Here is a 16,432-nt window from a genome sequence, read left to right as displayed (position 1 = left end):
TGAGGAAAATGTGTCGAACACTAAGCTGAGTCTTTCTCACTGGGTTTCTTATTTTTTCCTGACCTGTTTAGTCAGATGCATTTCACTCAGTGTAATGAACATTGTCTGCACAGCAAGTGTTCACGTGGCTTGGTTTAGTTAAGATGTCTTACAGATTCTGCTACTCCTGGTTTTCATCTTCAGCAGATGTCACAGCTCTGATGGGGTCTGTGTTTCCCCACTGAAAAAACCAAAGTGACTCTAGCTCCATTAGTACGAGACGAGAACGGCTCTCCCTTTTCAATGAATGAATGCCATTTTCAGCTTTGAATCCTTCATGTCTTCCTTGCATTTTGCATGCAGGTACTTTGCATTTGCATTTTGAATGCATCCAGCTCAACTGCAGACACTTCTGTTTATATTATTGTTCATTAATATAATCAATTTCATTTCTCTTTTACCATTAAGACGTTGAGAATTTTTCTTGAAATCCTAACATGCAACCTTTTTTGCATTCTGAGGAAACCTTTAGAGAAAGCTAAAAGCTAAGTGATCTAAGTAACCACCTGAGCTCATGTTCACTGCATGCCTTGTGTATTTATCTGACCTTCTGTGCTGCACATTTCACTATGTATAAACTGTTTATAGCAGGAAACAGGCAAACTATTTCAGTGACTGTTTTAGCAGCTGCTTAGAGCTGGTGACCCACACTGTGTAATGTATAGAGACATTATCGCTGCTTACATCCTCTGGCCCACATTTACCCACCTATTAGTGAGAAGAAATGGGAAACGGGGATTTTACACACATCAATCCATGCAGTGCAATCCCGTGGTCACTAATCTCATGGGCCAAGAAGCAACCAGGAGCTGATAATGCTCTTGAACACAGAGATCCAGCCTTATTGTTTGCTAACAGAGCAACAAGAATCCCTGCGGTGGAACTGTATCTCTTTCCCAAAGAGATCAAGTTTCTTTCGTCCGCCCCTTTATTTCCCGAGGGGCCGCCACAGCGGTTGGATCTGCATATTTCGATTCGGCACAGATTTTACGCCGGATACCCTTCCTGGTGCACCCCTCCCATTTATCCAGGCTGCAAGGTGAATGCATTAACCTTTACACTGTGTGGCTACTCCCTAAGCAGATGCAGTTAAGAGCTCTAAAAGTCTAACTGCCAGAGATTACGCTACACATGTGATGTTACAGTAGATTTCAGAACAATGTTACCCGACCTGATATGTAAGTGTAGGCTGCCAATGCGTTACTAATGAGGGCCATGTTGCCACTCGATGTTGAGTTGATGATGGGATTCATGTCCGGGGGACGCAATGGACTTTCTTCTCTTTCTTCTCCTCCTTTTCCGTTTTCAAAAGACTTTTCCTCGTCGGCGTTGGTCTCCCTGGGTTTCTTCCTTTCTGGAAAAAAATGTAAATTAACAGGACATGAGTACACAATGAGTAGTTTACAGCAGCTACATGTACAGTTACATTATGATGGTGATGCTTTTACAGTAAATCCAGAATCTGCTGTTGCTGATTCATTGTAATGACATCAGTCTCAGTCGCCTACAGTCTCACAGTGGTTTGGGGGAGATTTTATCGCATAAATTTTCTAAAAAGATGCGTCACGCATAAGACACACATACACGCACACACGTACACATTCACAGGGAGCTTTGTGATTCAGAAGATAACACGACATCCTTTTCTGTAATTCATTCTGACTCAGGTCATTAAGAAACAGAGAACCACATGGAAAAGTTTGTACTCTGGAGACATTTCAAAAGCTTCCCAAAATCTTAGAAAAAATGTTTCTATTTATAGATGGGAACGACTACTTCCTGCTCTAGATTTTTCTTTTTTTTTTTACTTCTTTCAGTGTTTACCAGCTGGGTTTTGTTGTGCACTCACTGCAAAGAGAGTGTGTGAAAGAGAGAGAAAACAGGAGCACCATGAATTAATTATGGGGATTCATACTCATGTTACAGCTGCCTTTAGTTTACCTGACATAGTTGTTTATGGGGTAGCGTGGAACTACTGCAAGTTTAGCTCCACTGAAAAAAAGCAACCAAACCTCAGACAGTCAAAATAAACAGAAGCATTTAGTTTAGTGACCTGAGCTCTCTCTCTCTGTGTGTGTGGTTGCATAGTCATTTTTACATGCTTTATTTCTTTTGTCAATGAAGGTAAGCATACTCTGGTGATTTGTCACACGCAGGAATGACCTCTAATTGTAGAGTCTCTAAGGTGTGTCGGGCTCTCTTTATCTGATAAATGCAGTTTATACTGGAAGTGCTCGCTGATGAGGTAAATGCTTCCACCTGGACCTACGGCTATGTTGCACACATGAGCTAACGTTCAACCGCAATCTGTCTCAACTCACAGAAAACAGACAACTTTTGTCACATTATCAATGAAAATATAAAATACGTTGTTGTTATACTGTTGTCTCTACGAAACAATACATTTGTGTTCAGAGGACTAGCATTCCTGTGGGAAACTAAAGACACCCTTCTTACTTCCTTAGGCAATAAGAGCATACATACCAGCCAGATATTGCTAATCAAATGCACTTCATTAACTGACAGTCAGCAAGTGTTAGCACCTCTATAAAAACAAAAGTGTTGTCAGTTCATTGGTCCAGTGTGTTCAGGTGTGTGTTAACACGACATCCCAGTGAATTCAACCTAAGATCATGTCGTGCAATGCACAAAGAAAGAGCTTGACTTCAATGAAATAAATGGAAAAAGAAAAGTCAAGTAATCTGTGTGAACTGCACAGCAGCAATGCCACATCAAGAAGCAGCTGGAACCAAAGATGGAGACAATAAAAAGTTCAGTGTTTGTGTTTGTGCCATATGATGTTTACAAAGCTGTATTTTAACTTGTACACATAAAACCAATTTTGCAAGGATAGGAAATAAACAAGACTGCATTCGAAATCCATGTTTATATATATAATGGTATTCCTCTAAAAGCTATGATATCATGGTCTTAAGCATCACATAGTTTTGCTGAATTATAGTAACAAGCACATAAGTGTACAGAGTGAGGAATATATGATAACAGCGATAGAAAAGGCATAATTTATCAAGGCAGTAGTACAACACACAAAGCTTTTAAAATCTGAGAAATCAAAATTGAATGAGAAAATTAATATTTATATTAATCCATGTATGATTAATATAAATATCCTTATTAGCTTATGATGGGAAGCAAATGGATACAAGTAGTTTATTAGTGGTGCATTAGTCTAAAAGTTCAAATCTGCCTCTTCAATTATGCATGTACTCACTTGTGTTATATAGTAAATACAGTAAGTAGTGTTTTTATGGTATGCCACTTCCTGGACTATTTTTTGGCAGAGGGCAGTGACTTCCTGGAGCCTTTGCTGTCTGCATGGCTACCTTTGGTGATCAAGCAAAAAGATTCAATCTATGTCAACATACCCATCATTTTGTGCAGTCTAACATTAACTAAAGAGAAATGCTAAAGTAAGAAGAACAAGGCACCTGAATTTACAGTGAATCACATCTTTATTTGGTTGAATATTTCTTTTGAAAACCTCGTCTTCGCCCTGTTTTATCTGCTATCACACAATCTCACAAAAAAGGTTATTCCAGAGTTAGTTTTTGAGCAGTGCGTACATTCGTGGCAATAAGGAGGAGAAATTCATGCATCAGGAACCGTCAGCGCTACAGCACACGTCTTCTGTCCTCTACCTCTCTTAACTGCTCATTCATTCTTCTATCCTCCTAATCAGCACAGTGCCAGTAGCCTAGCAGAGTAATTAGTGTGCTGGATGCAGGCCACCATTGCTCATGAATAAAGCTTTGTTTAACCTTCCTGCCTTCTTGGGACCTTTTTGTGCCACTGCTATGTGTTAAATGGCTGCCATTTTCACTGTGTTCAGTGGAATATAACCAAACTTGCCACAGGATAGTTTTTACCTGTCAATGTTAATATTCCAGTGTGAATTCCTTAAATCAGCCTAAAATGGCTGAGCAGCAGAAATCCCCACACCCATCACCCTGGGGACCATTTTCTGCCCATTGACTTCCATTATAAACACTATTTTTCAACCCCAAATTATCATCATATGATTTTATTTTTTCTTCTTTTCTTGGATGTCAATGAAGACTCAGGGCCTTGAAGTTTTAATTTTTAAATTGCAAAAAAAATGCAAAAAAAATAATGGCAGGTCAAAATGTATGTTGGTGCCAATCTTTGGTCCATCTAAAGGCCTACTTATAATGACAATCACATATTACTTCAACTGGTTTTTTGTGGAAATATTTAGTTTCGTTTTTTGGTTTTTGGGGCTTATAACACAGGGCGCTCATGTAATAACACTGGGATTTGAAGGGTTAAAACAACGAAAATATAATTAAAACTTTACATGAATATTTCAGGGAGAAGTAGTTTTACAAGGTTGGCTAATTTAAAGTGGAATAAAATATGGATATATGGTCTTTTTATGGCGTGGCTGAGAATGGTCCCTAGGGTGATGGGTGTGAGTTTTTTAAAGGATGGCAGGAGGGTTAAGTTTCTTTCTTGCTGGCGTCTATTCTTTTTCATTCTCTCATTCCGTTGTTCTTGGTCATTCATTCTCTGGGAATTTGAAAGCCTGACTTAGGTTGTTGTACATGCAGTGCAATCATTGGTTGTTGGGAAGGAGTATATTGTGAGTACCATCAATCAGAAAGGATCCATATGGAAACAGTTGAACTTGTGTTACTTTGAAAACGCACACAACCACGCTCTGACTTAAGACCTGAATTAGATCAAGGTCTGATGCTCAAGAGGCCTCAAACCTGTTTAGCGTTAACTACATTTCATGGGGGGGTGGGGGGTGAGAGTGTATGAGCTTATACACTATAGTTGTCATTTGTCTCACCTGGAACAGTGTCAGGGCTTTTGACTGAGCTCCCCTCAGGAGGGCTGTCTCCCACTATGTTAGGGTCATGGGCGCTGGGTGCTGGGTGGTAGGCTGGTGGTCTGGGGCCCTGCTCGTGGAGCAACTTCTTTGGGACTACAAAGAGAAGGAAGTAAAGCAAGGAAGGGGTGTTTAGGGAAAAGAAAGACAGAACAGAGCATAATTAGACAATGCAGTATTGGAGTATTTGTAGGTAAAGGAGGTAAAGGGCAATGCAGTATTTGTAAAGCAATATACTGGATTATATTTTCAAAGCAACCAGTTTTTGATCAGAACTATCTTCTTCTCTACCCTCTAGTGCACACAGCTGTGCAGTCTGTCGTATTTGTTGCTGTTGTTGATAAGGATTAAGACTCACATCAACTGCTGATTCATTTCATTAGGAGTCAAACAAAGGTAAACATACTCAAGAGTATGCTGTCACCGACGGTGTCAGACAGCGTTGTGGCCATGATTCACACACTCTTCCGGACCATGCATGCAAGTTCCCAAAAGTTACGCTGCCCCCGCCATCACAACCCCCCAACCTAACAGTGTCCTGTTAGTCAAGGAAGTTTCACCCAGACACAAACCTACTGGGCTATACATTCCTGCCGGCTCACATGTGGTTTCGGAGGCCGAGCCGTGCTCCGGTCACCGTGTTTGTCCGCTCTGTCAGACTGGCTGACCATTCACAGCTGAACAGATGACTGTCTGTCCAGCTGTTGGTCATTCTTGCATTTTCACTGTTGTTTGCGAACAACGGCCACAAAGACAAATCTGCTGCTTTTTCCCCCCGGGAGATCATCAGTACTAATAGTAAAATTATGACATGAAAATTGGGGTAAAAATTCAGCATTTGTTTAAAGGACGACGATAAACACGCTGATCAAATTACCAGAGACGTATTTTGGCAGTGATCCAAGAGCCAATCAAAGCACAGGAAGGAGCAGAGCAGGCCACACTCCCCCGTTGCACTGGATGCTGCTTTCGGCTTGTGCACATTTTTCCAGTTGTAGGCAATGATGAAAAGATTGCATGATACAATTTGTGTAATTATACTGTGACATTTTGCCTTTATCGGATATTGGACAGTACTGTCTGATAAGAAATGCTGGTGGCCACAGTTACATGATCTTCGTACTAAACCTGTTCTTCCACAACAGGACAATTAAGCAGACAAAGAGCTCTCTTTGAAGAAGCAATAAATAAAGATGGAGGATATGGCTGCTTAAGTAAACCAGTATGTTGCCTCTACTTTGCAGGATGCATTTATGGTGTTTAAGACCAAATTAATATGCAAACCATTTTCTTAAGGTTGACTTGGTAGATTTTTGTGCCGTGCATCAAAGAAGAATGAGACAACACGGAAAAAATGTGAGTCTTAACACGGAAATGTGGTCAGAAACTTGTAAATAACTCATGAAAGAATAAAGTTACATTGAATCCAAGCACTCCATTGTTTTTCTTGTGACATTACCAATAAGTTTGATGTGTCACATGGCCCTCTTCCTATTTAAAAAACAAATGTATCCAAGATGGCCGACTTCTAAATGGCCACCATGGTCACCACCCATCTTGCCCCCTCACATATACTAATGTGCCACAAACAGGACTTTAATATCACCAGCCATTCCCATGTTATTACGGTGTATCCATATAAATGGCCCACCCTGTACAATCAATACCATTTTAACTTCTGACAATTAAACAGAGAGAGCAATAGACATGAAAAAGACGTTTTTCTTACAGCAGTTTAAAGACTGCACTTAAAGTAGTTTCAACAGCTCTTGTTCCTGGAGGACTTGGATCTAACAGGTCTGACTTTAACCTCCTCAACATCAAGTAACAACCAGTATATGATTTCTGATCTTTGTTTCAGTTTAAAGAAGACCATTAGCAATGTAGTTTCTCACCAGTTGTATAAACATACATGTATATTTGTATTTTTACATATTCTTGGGCAAAATACTGAAATCAGTGCTGCTCCTGATGTGTGAATGTTAGATAGAAAGCATTTGTATAAATTTGTGTGTGAATGATGAATGAAAAATGTTATTTAAAGCACTTTGAATGCTTGAGTAGAAAAGTGAAAATAAGATTTTCATATCTGTAAAAAACTTTATATAATTGTGTTATCTCGTGTGTGATCTGTCAACAGAAAAGATTTTTAAAAATCAGACTTAGAAGCCCAAACTAACCTGGTTTGGTTGGGTCAAACTGAGAGGATATAAAAAAAAAAAGCAAAATTAAGAAGTGAGATTTGGCCTGGCAGGTTCCCTTGTTCCTTCTCATCAGTCTGACACACTAATCACAGGGCTTTACAACTCCCCCACTGCCATGTTGCCGTGGTGCCATGCCACGCCCTTATTATAGGCTTCTGATTGGTCCTAATTGGCTGCACATGTGGACCAGAGTCATAGCTGAAGAGGGGACAATGTGGCTTATACACACTGTGAAACATGCATTTTCCTCACTAACAAAAGACTATGTAATCGGATGCATTACCTGGCCAATGCACATGCACACACAGTCCATCAATCATCCAAAACAATAGTCTGCCAAGTTTTTCTGTACACTTTATTTGCTAACAAAAAACGGTACAGTATAGTATAGTATATTGACTGCTGCCTTTCTAAAAATAAGTGTCAAAAAGCTAAAACCCCTCAAAATAAGCGACCGCAAACCACGCTTAAGGAGCCAAGCATTTAAACTAAATCAGTAAAAGAGAGACAGAGGAGTGCAAGGGAGCGAAACCCAGCACATAAATCACACTCTCCAGCCTTCGTTATAATGACATGGTCACATAAATGTGGAGCAAATGAGTCCTCGAACTTCTTAATATAACTCTGTTACATGGGATCTGTCCCAGAACTGTACCTCTCAGAGCCCTGGATCGCCACAGGGAGCGAAGATACGAGGCGGGAAAGAGTGCCCTTAACAATGGGCTGTGTTTACACTGGCAGAGCCCAGCTTTGTTTTCACTGGGCTCTGCAGGCCAGAGAGTGTGTGCATGTCTGTATGTGTCTGTGTTTGTGAGCCATATGCTGACCATTGCAGAACACAGTTGGGACAAAGCCCTATAAGCCAGAAGGGATATAATGAAATATTAAACCATAGTAAATCTCAAAGACCTCGGCCAATAATTTGCACATACTTTTGCCTTTATGGGTTTAGACGGGAGACTGCTGAAGACTAGATGTTTGAGGTATTGTTTAAGGGCATCCTTGATGGTTGGTCAGCTTCAGCCGCCTAAAATTTGACCCCAAAAATGAGCGCAAGAAACTGTAAAATAGACATGGAGACACTGCATAGAGATGGGAGTCGTTTCCCGTGTCAGAAACTTCCAGAGTTTGTTTCAAATGAGATATTTATCATTTCAAAAATAGCTTGACTCTTTAATCTGTTGTATAATGGATAATAAACACGGTTAGATGGCAAAACACATAACAGATTGGGTAATACATTTTTCTTAAATGGACTCTTCAAAAGAACCAGTCGACTGACACAATGTGCACGCACACGTGTGCATGTGTGTAGGAAGTCTGAGCAAAAACGTCTGGTTTTCATCAGCACACAGCCAGTGCCAACTTAATCTACGACATTAAAGTGCTGGTTAAGGCTCCACTTTCACTTGATACACAAATAAAGGCAGTGCCTCAAAAAACTCAATGTTTATGGACACTCAGATTCACAAAATGCTTTTAATGTTCTATTATGTCCTTTCAAGTCTCTGCTTCCCACACAGGCAGGCATGTAGACAGACATCTGCATGCACATACTCATGAAGCCATCCACCAACCCGTACACATACACACACACACAGTCATTTTTCACTTAGCTAATGGCATTCCTGCAAAATAACATGCAAGGTGAATAGGGCAGAAGCTGAAGGTGTTGAGATTGCATTCCACCTCTCCCTCCCTTTGCTCTTTCTCTCCAACCCACAGCGTAACACTCTAACACCATCCAGCTGACAGCAGCTTATTGAGCTTGGGTATCACTGTGTGTGTGTGTGTGTGTGTGTGTGTGTGTGTGTGTGTGTGTGTGTGTGTGTGTGTGTGTGTGTGTGTGTGTGTGTGTGTGTGAATGAGAGAGAGAGAGAGAGCACATTTAATAGCAGTGTGGGAGGCTGCCAGTATTCAATAAGCAGCATGATTTTGCATTTTCCAGATAAGAATGGTATAAAACAACATAAGTGCATAAGTGTAATACAAAGCTGGGGTCTTACAGCCATGTTTGTACTACTTCGACCTCACACTGTGAAAATTTATGTTTTTTTTTCTAAATATCCCCGTGCTTGCATGATTGAGAGCGCGTGTGTCGGTGAGCATGATTAACACACTCACTCTCGTCTTATTTATACAAAGTAGACCAGCTTTTGCACCAGTAATGTGAACTCTACCAAGGGACTGGTGGTCTACACCGAAGACCTTTCCTGGTTCTGCTTCCATTTTTATGTGAGTTTGAGGAATCCAAATTTCTTATATTACTCCATTAGGTTCAGTAGCAGTGTACATGCATGTGTGTACAAAAATACTGCACAATGAGACTGTGGTATCCATAAAGGAGAATGCCAGTGGTTTTAGTTCATTAAATATAAATGGTATCAAATTTACACAACTTGACTGTTTTATGATGCATGCTGTAAGTCTTACATTTACTTTCTAGATCAGAATAGCTGTAAATTTACATTTTATGCTACATTAGCTCAAAGACATGCTAAAAGGTTAGTTTTCACAAAACAACCACTTTTTGCCTCCCACACCTGTAAAATACAGAACCTAAAGATGTTAAACTTTACTTTGTGCTCAAAATAATTCTTGAGTCTTTCTAAATGTCTTTCAAAGTTTTTCTTTGGACATTGGCTGCTTTTTCACTCATTTTCAATCTAGTCCTTCTATGTGACTTGGGTATTTTATTTGTTTGTAAGGCCACCTAACATGACCTATGAATCATTCAAGCATAAAAGGCACCTAACTCAAGAGATACACACTGGAGGCTCTGTCATGGTTTGGGGCTGAATTTCAGCCAATGCTTTTGGGGATCTTGCCAAAACTCATTGAAAAGTGCTGTCAGATTTCGATCCAACATGCGGCATCATTTGGAAAGCATCTAAATGGCAATGACTCAATTTCTGAGCATGACAAACATCCTCAAACATATTGCTGTAAAAGCATACGTGCATAGGAAAACACACAGTCGAACACTATCAATCATGGATTACCCTCCTGAGTTCCCAGACCCTGACATTGAGTAAGCAGTATGGGATCATCTTTATAGGGAATGCGACAAAGGGCAGGCGACATCCAGAGAAGAGCTTTTATTGTCCCTCGGGAAGCTTGTTAGAATTTTGCCTCATGTACTTTATTTCCATGTATGCTTTCAGATGTTTCAATAAATTACTGCATGTATTTCCCCTTCTCCTAGAAAAACATAAAAAAAAAACCAGATTAAGAATTTGAAAAAACTTTGAGAAAATTTGAGAATCAAACCTCACATCTTGGAGGGGCGGAGAAACCTTTTCTGCTTTATGTTTTGGCTCAGATGCTTAAATGAATAATGCAAAAAGTTGCGTCAAGTTATCTTGTCAGTGTGGATTGTTAAAGCTCGAAATAAACGAAGGCCATGTCCTGATGAAGCTTTTCTAATATGCAATAATGCAGGTATGCAGTCTGTGTAAGACCCATTATGAAGGTGATACAGTCTAAAAGCATCCAGAGTCAGGATACTGTGGGTTGGGAATGCATTCCAGAATGGAGAGAGTGGAACAGCTCAAAACCCCAAACCCTGCGTAGAATTTTTCCCCACTTACTCTAATGGATAACACACAACCCTCTGCTGTGAGATACCCACAAATGCTAATGTATGCAAACACACATACACACAGACGCCCCGGCATGGGACCTCAACATGAACACTCTCACTTCACCACAACCATTGGTTAAACTTCCAAATCCCAGCCGTGTGGGATATTTAAACAGTCCACACACACAGTTGGCATCATCCACACATCATCCATTCAGAGATAGAAATAGATGCTCTGTTGACAGCGCGGGGGTCATAACAATCAGTGAGAAAATCACTCAGCTGTGGAGCTATCCCCTCAGACCCCACACAGACACATGCTAGAGTTTATATCTTCACCCATGACCTCACTCCGAGTTTTAAGCATGCATTAAAAAAGTAGGCAGTGAACAGATCCACTCAGCCTGCATATGAACCAAAGACAGCCCAACTTGTGTCTCCTGCTATGTTAACATGACATATTTCTCCATTTATAACACCTATCCAGAACACACTTTTAATGCTGGAAGTGTACTTAAATGACCATCTCTTCCACCCACTTTCTTTACATACCTAACACACTGCTACTCCCAAATCTTTATTGGCTGGATGTGGGAGAGTCGGGCCACACTAGAGATCAGCAAAAGCTCAGCATTATCTGATGTTCCACTGGGCAAACAAGGATGAGACCAGCGCTGAATCATCAAATCAAGCCACCCGCCTAAACGCACTCCTTCATGTCAGTGTTGTGAGGTAATGGGATACTGAGTTTTTAGTGTGCAGAGGGCTGATGAGACCAGCAAATGACGTAGTCCTTTTGCATACAGGACAGAGGGCGTGAGTTACTGAAACAAAGCAGAGAGGGAAAAAATAGTTGTGAAATAGTCGTGCCGTCTAAAATCCACACGTGACAGAAATAAAGGCAACAGCTTTCAACAAGCATGTTCCAACATATGTCAAGGATGATCTAAACAATGGTGCTATCTTTAGCTGCAAGCAACAACTGGCTGTGCAAGGCAGTTAATAAAATCAACACTTGGCAACATGAAGTCTACTGGGGACCTGCTACTTCAATGAAAGATAAACTGTGATGCTACTCTGAAAAATTATGATAATTTTTTATCATTTTTTGTCATATACAAATGAATGTAAGTCTTTGTGTACTGTTTAGTCAACTTTATTAAAGGTTGGCAGTTACTAAGCATGTTGGCAGTCCACATTCTTTCATTCTCGCTCAGTCTCTTGCACGCCTGAACAAAAGACTTCGTTAAGCTTTAAATTAGCAGTGACAGACGAAGCTCTAAAGTGACAAAAAGACAAGTTAATGCCAATATCATTCATACTGACGTGAAATGCTCAATTAAATTACTTTAATTTTCCACTTCAGCTCCCTCCTTGCCATCTGTTCATGGAGGAATGATCTGTAAGCCTGCCTTAACAGAATATATGCCATCAGTACTAAGCCAACGTTTTTGTCAGTGATATAATAGGATCAACAACAAATGAGTGGATAATGATGATGAGCTCCTCTCTATTTAAGGGTACCCTCCATATAAGTCAGCTTTCTTCTGATTGGCTCCCCTTTGCAAACAAAAGGACCGGCGAGCAGGTGTGTGGAGCTGTCTGAAACAGAGCATTTAGAGCAACCTTAAGCCTGAGCTTTTGGATGACCTAATATAATAAAAATGTAACACTATAACTGATACAAGCCACTTTATTAGGTACACCTGCGCCTCAAAACAAATAGGCAATCAGTGAATTTTGGCATGTAGACAAGGTCAAGGCAACCTGCTGAAGTTCTAGCTGAGCATTAGAGTGTTGTAGCAACATGTTTTATGAGACTTTGAATGTGCCATTGTTGTTGGTGCCAGATGGGCTCATCTGATATACTAGGATTTTCTCATACAGCCATCTCTAGGGTTTAAAGGGAATGGTCCAAAAAAGAGAAAATATCCAGTGAGCAGGTTTCCTCTGTGCAAAAATGCTTTGTTGACGCCCCAGGTCAGAGGAAAATGGCCAAACTGCTTCTATCTGATAGGAAAGCAACAGTAACTCAAACCACTCATCACAGCATTGCTGAGCTACAGCAGCAGAAGACTATACCATGGGCCACTCTTGTCAGCTAAGACCAGGAAACTAAAGCTACAATTCATTTTTCCAGTCCAAAATTGGACCAAGAGTGGTAAAACTTTGCTTGAAGAGATGAGTCTGATTTCTGCACTGACATTTGGATCACGTAGTTGGTGTAAATGACATGAAAGCATGAATCAGTCCTGCGCTCTATCAACAGATTCAGCCAGTTTTGGTGGTTCAGTGATGTGGATGATATTTTCTTGGCACGCCCCTTAATAACAGTTGAGCATTGTTTGAATACTAGAGTGTACCCATCTTCTGTTGGATGCTTCCATAAAAAACATAATGCACTATATCACAAAGCTCAAATCAACAGACTTGTTTCCTGCACATGACAATGACTTCACTGTACTCAAACGGCTTCCAGAGTCACCAGATTTCAGTCCAAATCTGCAACAACTCTGTGATTCTATCAAATATCGATGAGCAATGCTTCTATCATCTTGTTGAATCTATGCCATGAAGTATGAAGTCAGTTTTGAAGGCAAAGGGTGTTCAAACCTGGTTCTAGCAAGATGTACCTAGTGAAGTGTCTGGTCAGTGTATATATGACACAATGCATAAGAGGTTAATTTTAAATTAAGGAATTTAAAAATCAGGAATAATAAAAGTGGATGAGATGCAAGTGTCGTATAGTAAAAGTTAGAAAGACACTGCTTCACACCAAAGATGAATTCTCAAAGATTGACTGAAGTCGGCACTGAATGAGTCTCATTGAACTCCATTAAACTAAGGAGCAAACAGAGAGCAGTGAGTACAAAGATAGTATGGTTCTGTCATTAATGCTTTAAAGGTATGATCCAATTGTGTGCTGCTGTTAATCCAAACTGTGGTCACACTTTTTCTCAACAGAGTAATAGATTAATGCTTTTCTTGAGTATAAAATCAGTGCAAAGCCTCAGCTTCAGAGTAGAAGAACTATACAATTTAGCAAGTTAACGTAGCAATTGTGAGAAAAGACCATTAGGACCCTGTGACAGTATAACCTCACAGTCCAATGCAGTGTTTAAGACCTTTGTATAACACACAGTCTTTTCAGTAAACACTAGAATGGACTAAATTACATTACAGCCCGTTGTTCTAAACAATAGAATACACACTCATAACAGCATAACACAAAAGTTTCAGCATCTGTGTTTCATTACATGCTCTGTGATTTGATTCTTCCCTCTTTATCATTCTGGTTAAACACTACCACCTGCCTCATATAGCACTTGTCTATCATATGTGCTCCTGTGCCCTGTCATTGTCAGGTAATTACACAAACCCAAAGTGAGAGTGAATCATAACTGACAGCTTTCAGACTAAGTAATAGCCTTCTGTATTCCAGAGACAAAAACCTAATGATAACTTAAGCACCATCGTGCTTAAATTGAAGTGTGGGAGTTGACTTGCTCTTGTGTATTTAAATACGTATTTTTTTCTCCATGTGCTGACAGAGCGCTGGGCTATATTAGTGGTCAGGCCTGCACAGTGATAATAACAGTGAGGTCTGGGTCAGCCGTCATCGGTCTTATCATGACAAATACACACTGCACACACAAATGGATGAGACTACACACGGTTCGTTTAGTCTACTACCAAAACGCAGGGTGTGAGCTGGGTATTGTTTGAAATTTTTTTGAAAGCAGTTCTCAAACATTACACTTTAGTTGACACAGAAGCCAATTAGAAATGTTGCTATTATAAAATACTGTCTAGAACTGGCTACGGACACCTTTTTAAATAGGTACATGGGCGAATTTTGGTTAATACCAAAAAGTAGAGGCTCTATACCCCACCCATACACTTGCCAAATGTCTCCCACCTAAGGGGAGTTTTGACACTATTTTAATATGGACTATTATTAGAATCAGTTCCAAAAATAGATTTTAGGAGGCAACTTCTATCGCAGACTGCCCTCAACAGCTGCTTGTGATCAAGAGGAGGGAGGACAGACGAGATAGGAAAAGATGAGCAGAACTGCTAAAAACATTTCATTTATCTGCTTGTTTTTAGTTTTCTTGGCATTTTCACAGGGGAGCACATGCATTACTCCAATTGGAGTATTCAATCTCAAATTCAGTTGATGCAAACGTGTCCTATGAGGCCTCAAAGCTTTGGCATTCCATCCCCATTGCAGATGCTTTTTGAGTACAGTTGGTTATCTATTTGTGTTGCTGCCTGCATTTGTGTGTGTGTCTCCTGACTCGTTTTGCCTGTGTCAACCTAGATCACGGTCTTTAAAAGCAGATGCATATACATGGCCTCAGGGGTAAGAGAGAGCAGACAGACAGAGAACAAGAGGCCATCAGAGAGAGAGGAGTGACAGACACAGAGGCAGCCAGAGACACTTTTACAACAGTCTTTAAAATAAACACCTGCTGCCGTGGTTGAAGTGCCTGGTGGATGTTAGAGATCCAGCATGTAGCCAGCATGTGCTTAGATGATGAAAGGGAGCTGAATCCTTGTCTCTCTCTCTCTCTCTTAGACATACTCTTTATAAAGACAAACGCACACACAATTCAAATGTGCATTCAGGCCTGTGGAGGAGGGTAAATGCACATAAAACTCTGTTGAGACACCAATCAAATTCTACAGCACAAATATGGATCTGAATAGTTTACACAGAGTAACAGAGGAAGGAGTTCCTGAAGGTTCTATCTGCCCTAGGAGGCAATGCACACTGACCTTTGTAGTTGGCAAATTACTGAGCATAAACGAATCTCCAGCTCCACTATAGAGAATATGGATCTGAATTCACTAATATTTCTAAGACGTAATAAAATTAGGTTAAAAAAGCTGTTTTTACATGGGCGCTGAAGGGCAGGAACTGATTGAAAATACCCTTTAGATTAAGGTTATTTAATCTAACAGTTAGTAGATTAAATACTGACCAAATTAAATAAAGGAATAGTACAGAGGGTGTCTTTACTATTCCTGATTAAGAGAGGTACATTGTCTGGGCCAGCGTCAAGAAACTCTATTGCACTGAGCTGTATTTTTATTTCACTGATAGCCTTCAGGCAGCTCATTAGTCATATAAATAATTAACTTATTAACCACATATGGTCTGAAGGACAAATAAAGCTGGACATCATGGTGAATAAGTGATATCTAATGTTAAAACTGTCTTCAATGTATCTGTCTTAAACGTAACAGATATAAAATGAACTACAGGGGTCCCAGAACCACACCCTGTGGGGCACCACAGATCACAAATTTGACATTAGAGTCCAATACAGGCAGAAATCCATGTGGCCTCTTAATTAGTGCTTGATGTTTAATAATAAAACAGAGAAATCACCTGCACCCAAGGGCACTGCAGGTCATTTAACACTCTCAGAAGTAGTTTAACTGCTCTGACTGAGAGCAGTGGTAGAAACTGTGTCTCTATAGTAAACAGTATATCCTTAACAGAACTTAGATTAAAAAGGGATTTAAAATATAGATATTACAGACAGTAGGATCTAGGTTTGGTTTCTTCAAAATGGGGTACATTGTAAGTCATCCAAAAGACAAATTAGTATTTTTAATAGCTACAGTAGAGCCAATAGTTGGCAAGACTCCTAACACACTGGGGGCTGGAGGATATCTTTATATTTTAAATCACAAACATCAGTTCTTGTAAGCTAATGTAGA

General features: G+C 40.1%; 1 protein-coding gene across 1 annotated transcript in view; it reads right to left on the bottom strand.

The window, feature by feature from the left end:
* eva1aa (eva-1 homolog A, regulator of programmed cell death a) overlaps positions 1-16,432 on the bottom strand; it is a 76,307-nt gene that overhangs the window by 2,060 nt on the left and 57,815 nt on the right. Inside the window, exons 6-7 of the mRNA XM_080882511.1 lie at positions 4,874-5,008; positions 1,211-1,393 (exon numbers count right to left, since the gene is read on the bottom strand). Coding sequence (XP_080738637.1) covers positions 1,211-1,393; positions 4,874-5,008 — 318 coding nt within the window. The remainder of the gene's footprint in view (positions 1-1,210; positions 1,394-4,873; positions 5,009-16,432) is intronic.

This window comes from Rhamphochromis sp. 'chilingali', assembly GCF_963969265.1.
Source record: "Rhamphochromis sp. 'chilingali' genome assembly, chromosome: 5".
Taxonomy (NCBI): domain Eukaryota; kingdom Metazoa; phylum Chordata; class Actinopteri; order Cichliformes; family Cichlidae; genus Rhamphochromis; species Rhamphochromis sp. 'chilingali'.
This window is presented reverse-complemented; position numbering and strand designations above follow the sequence as displayed.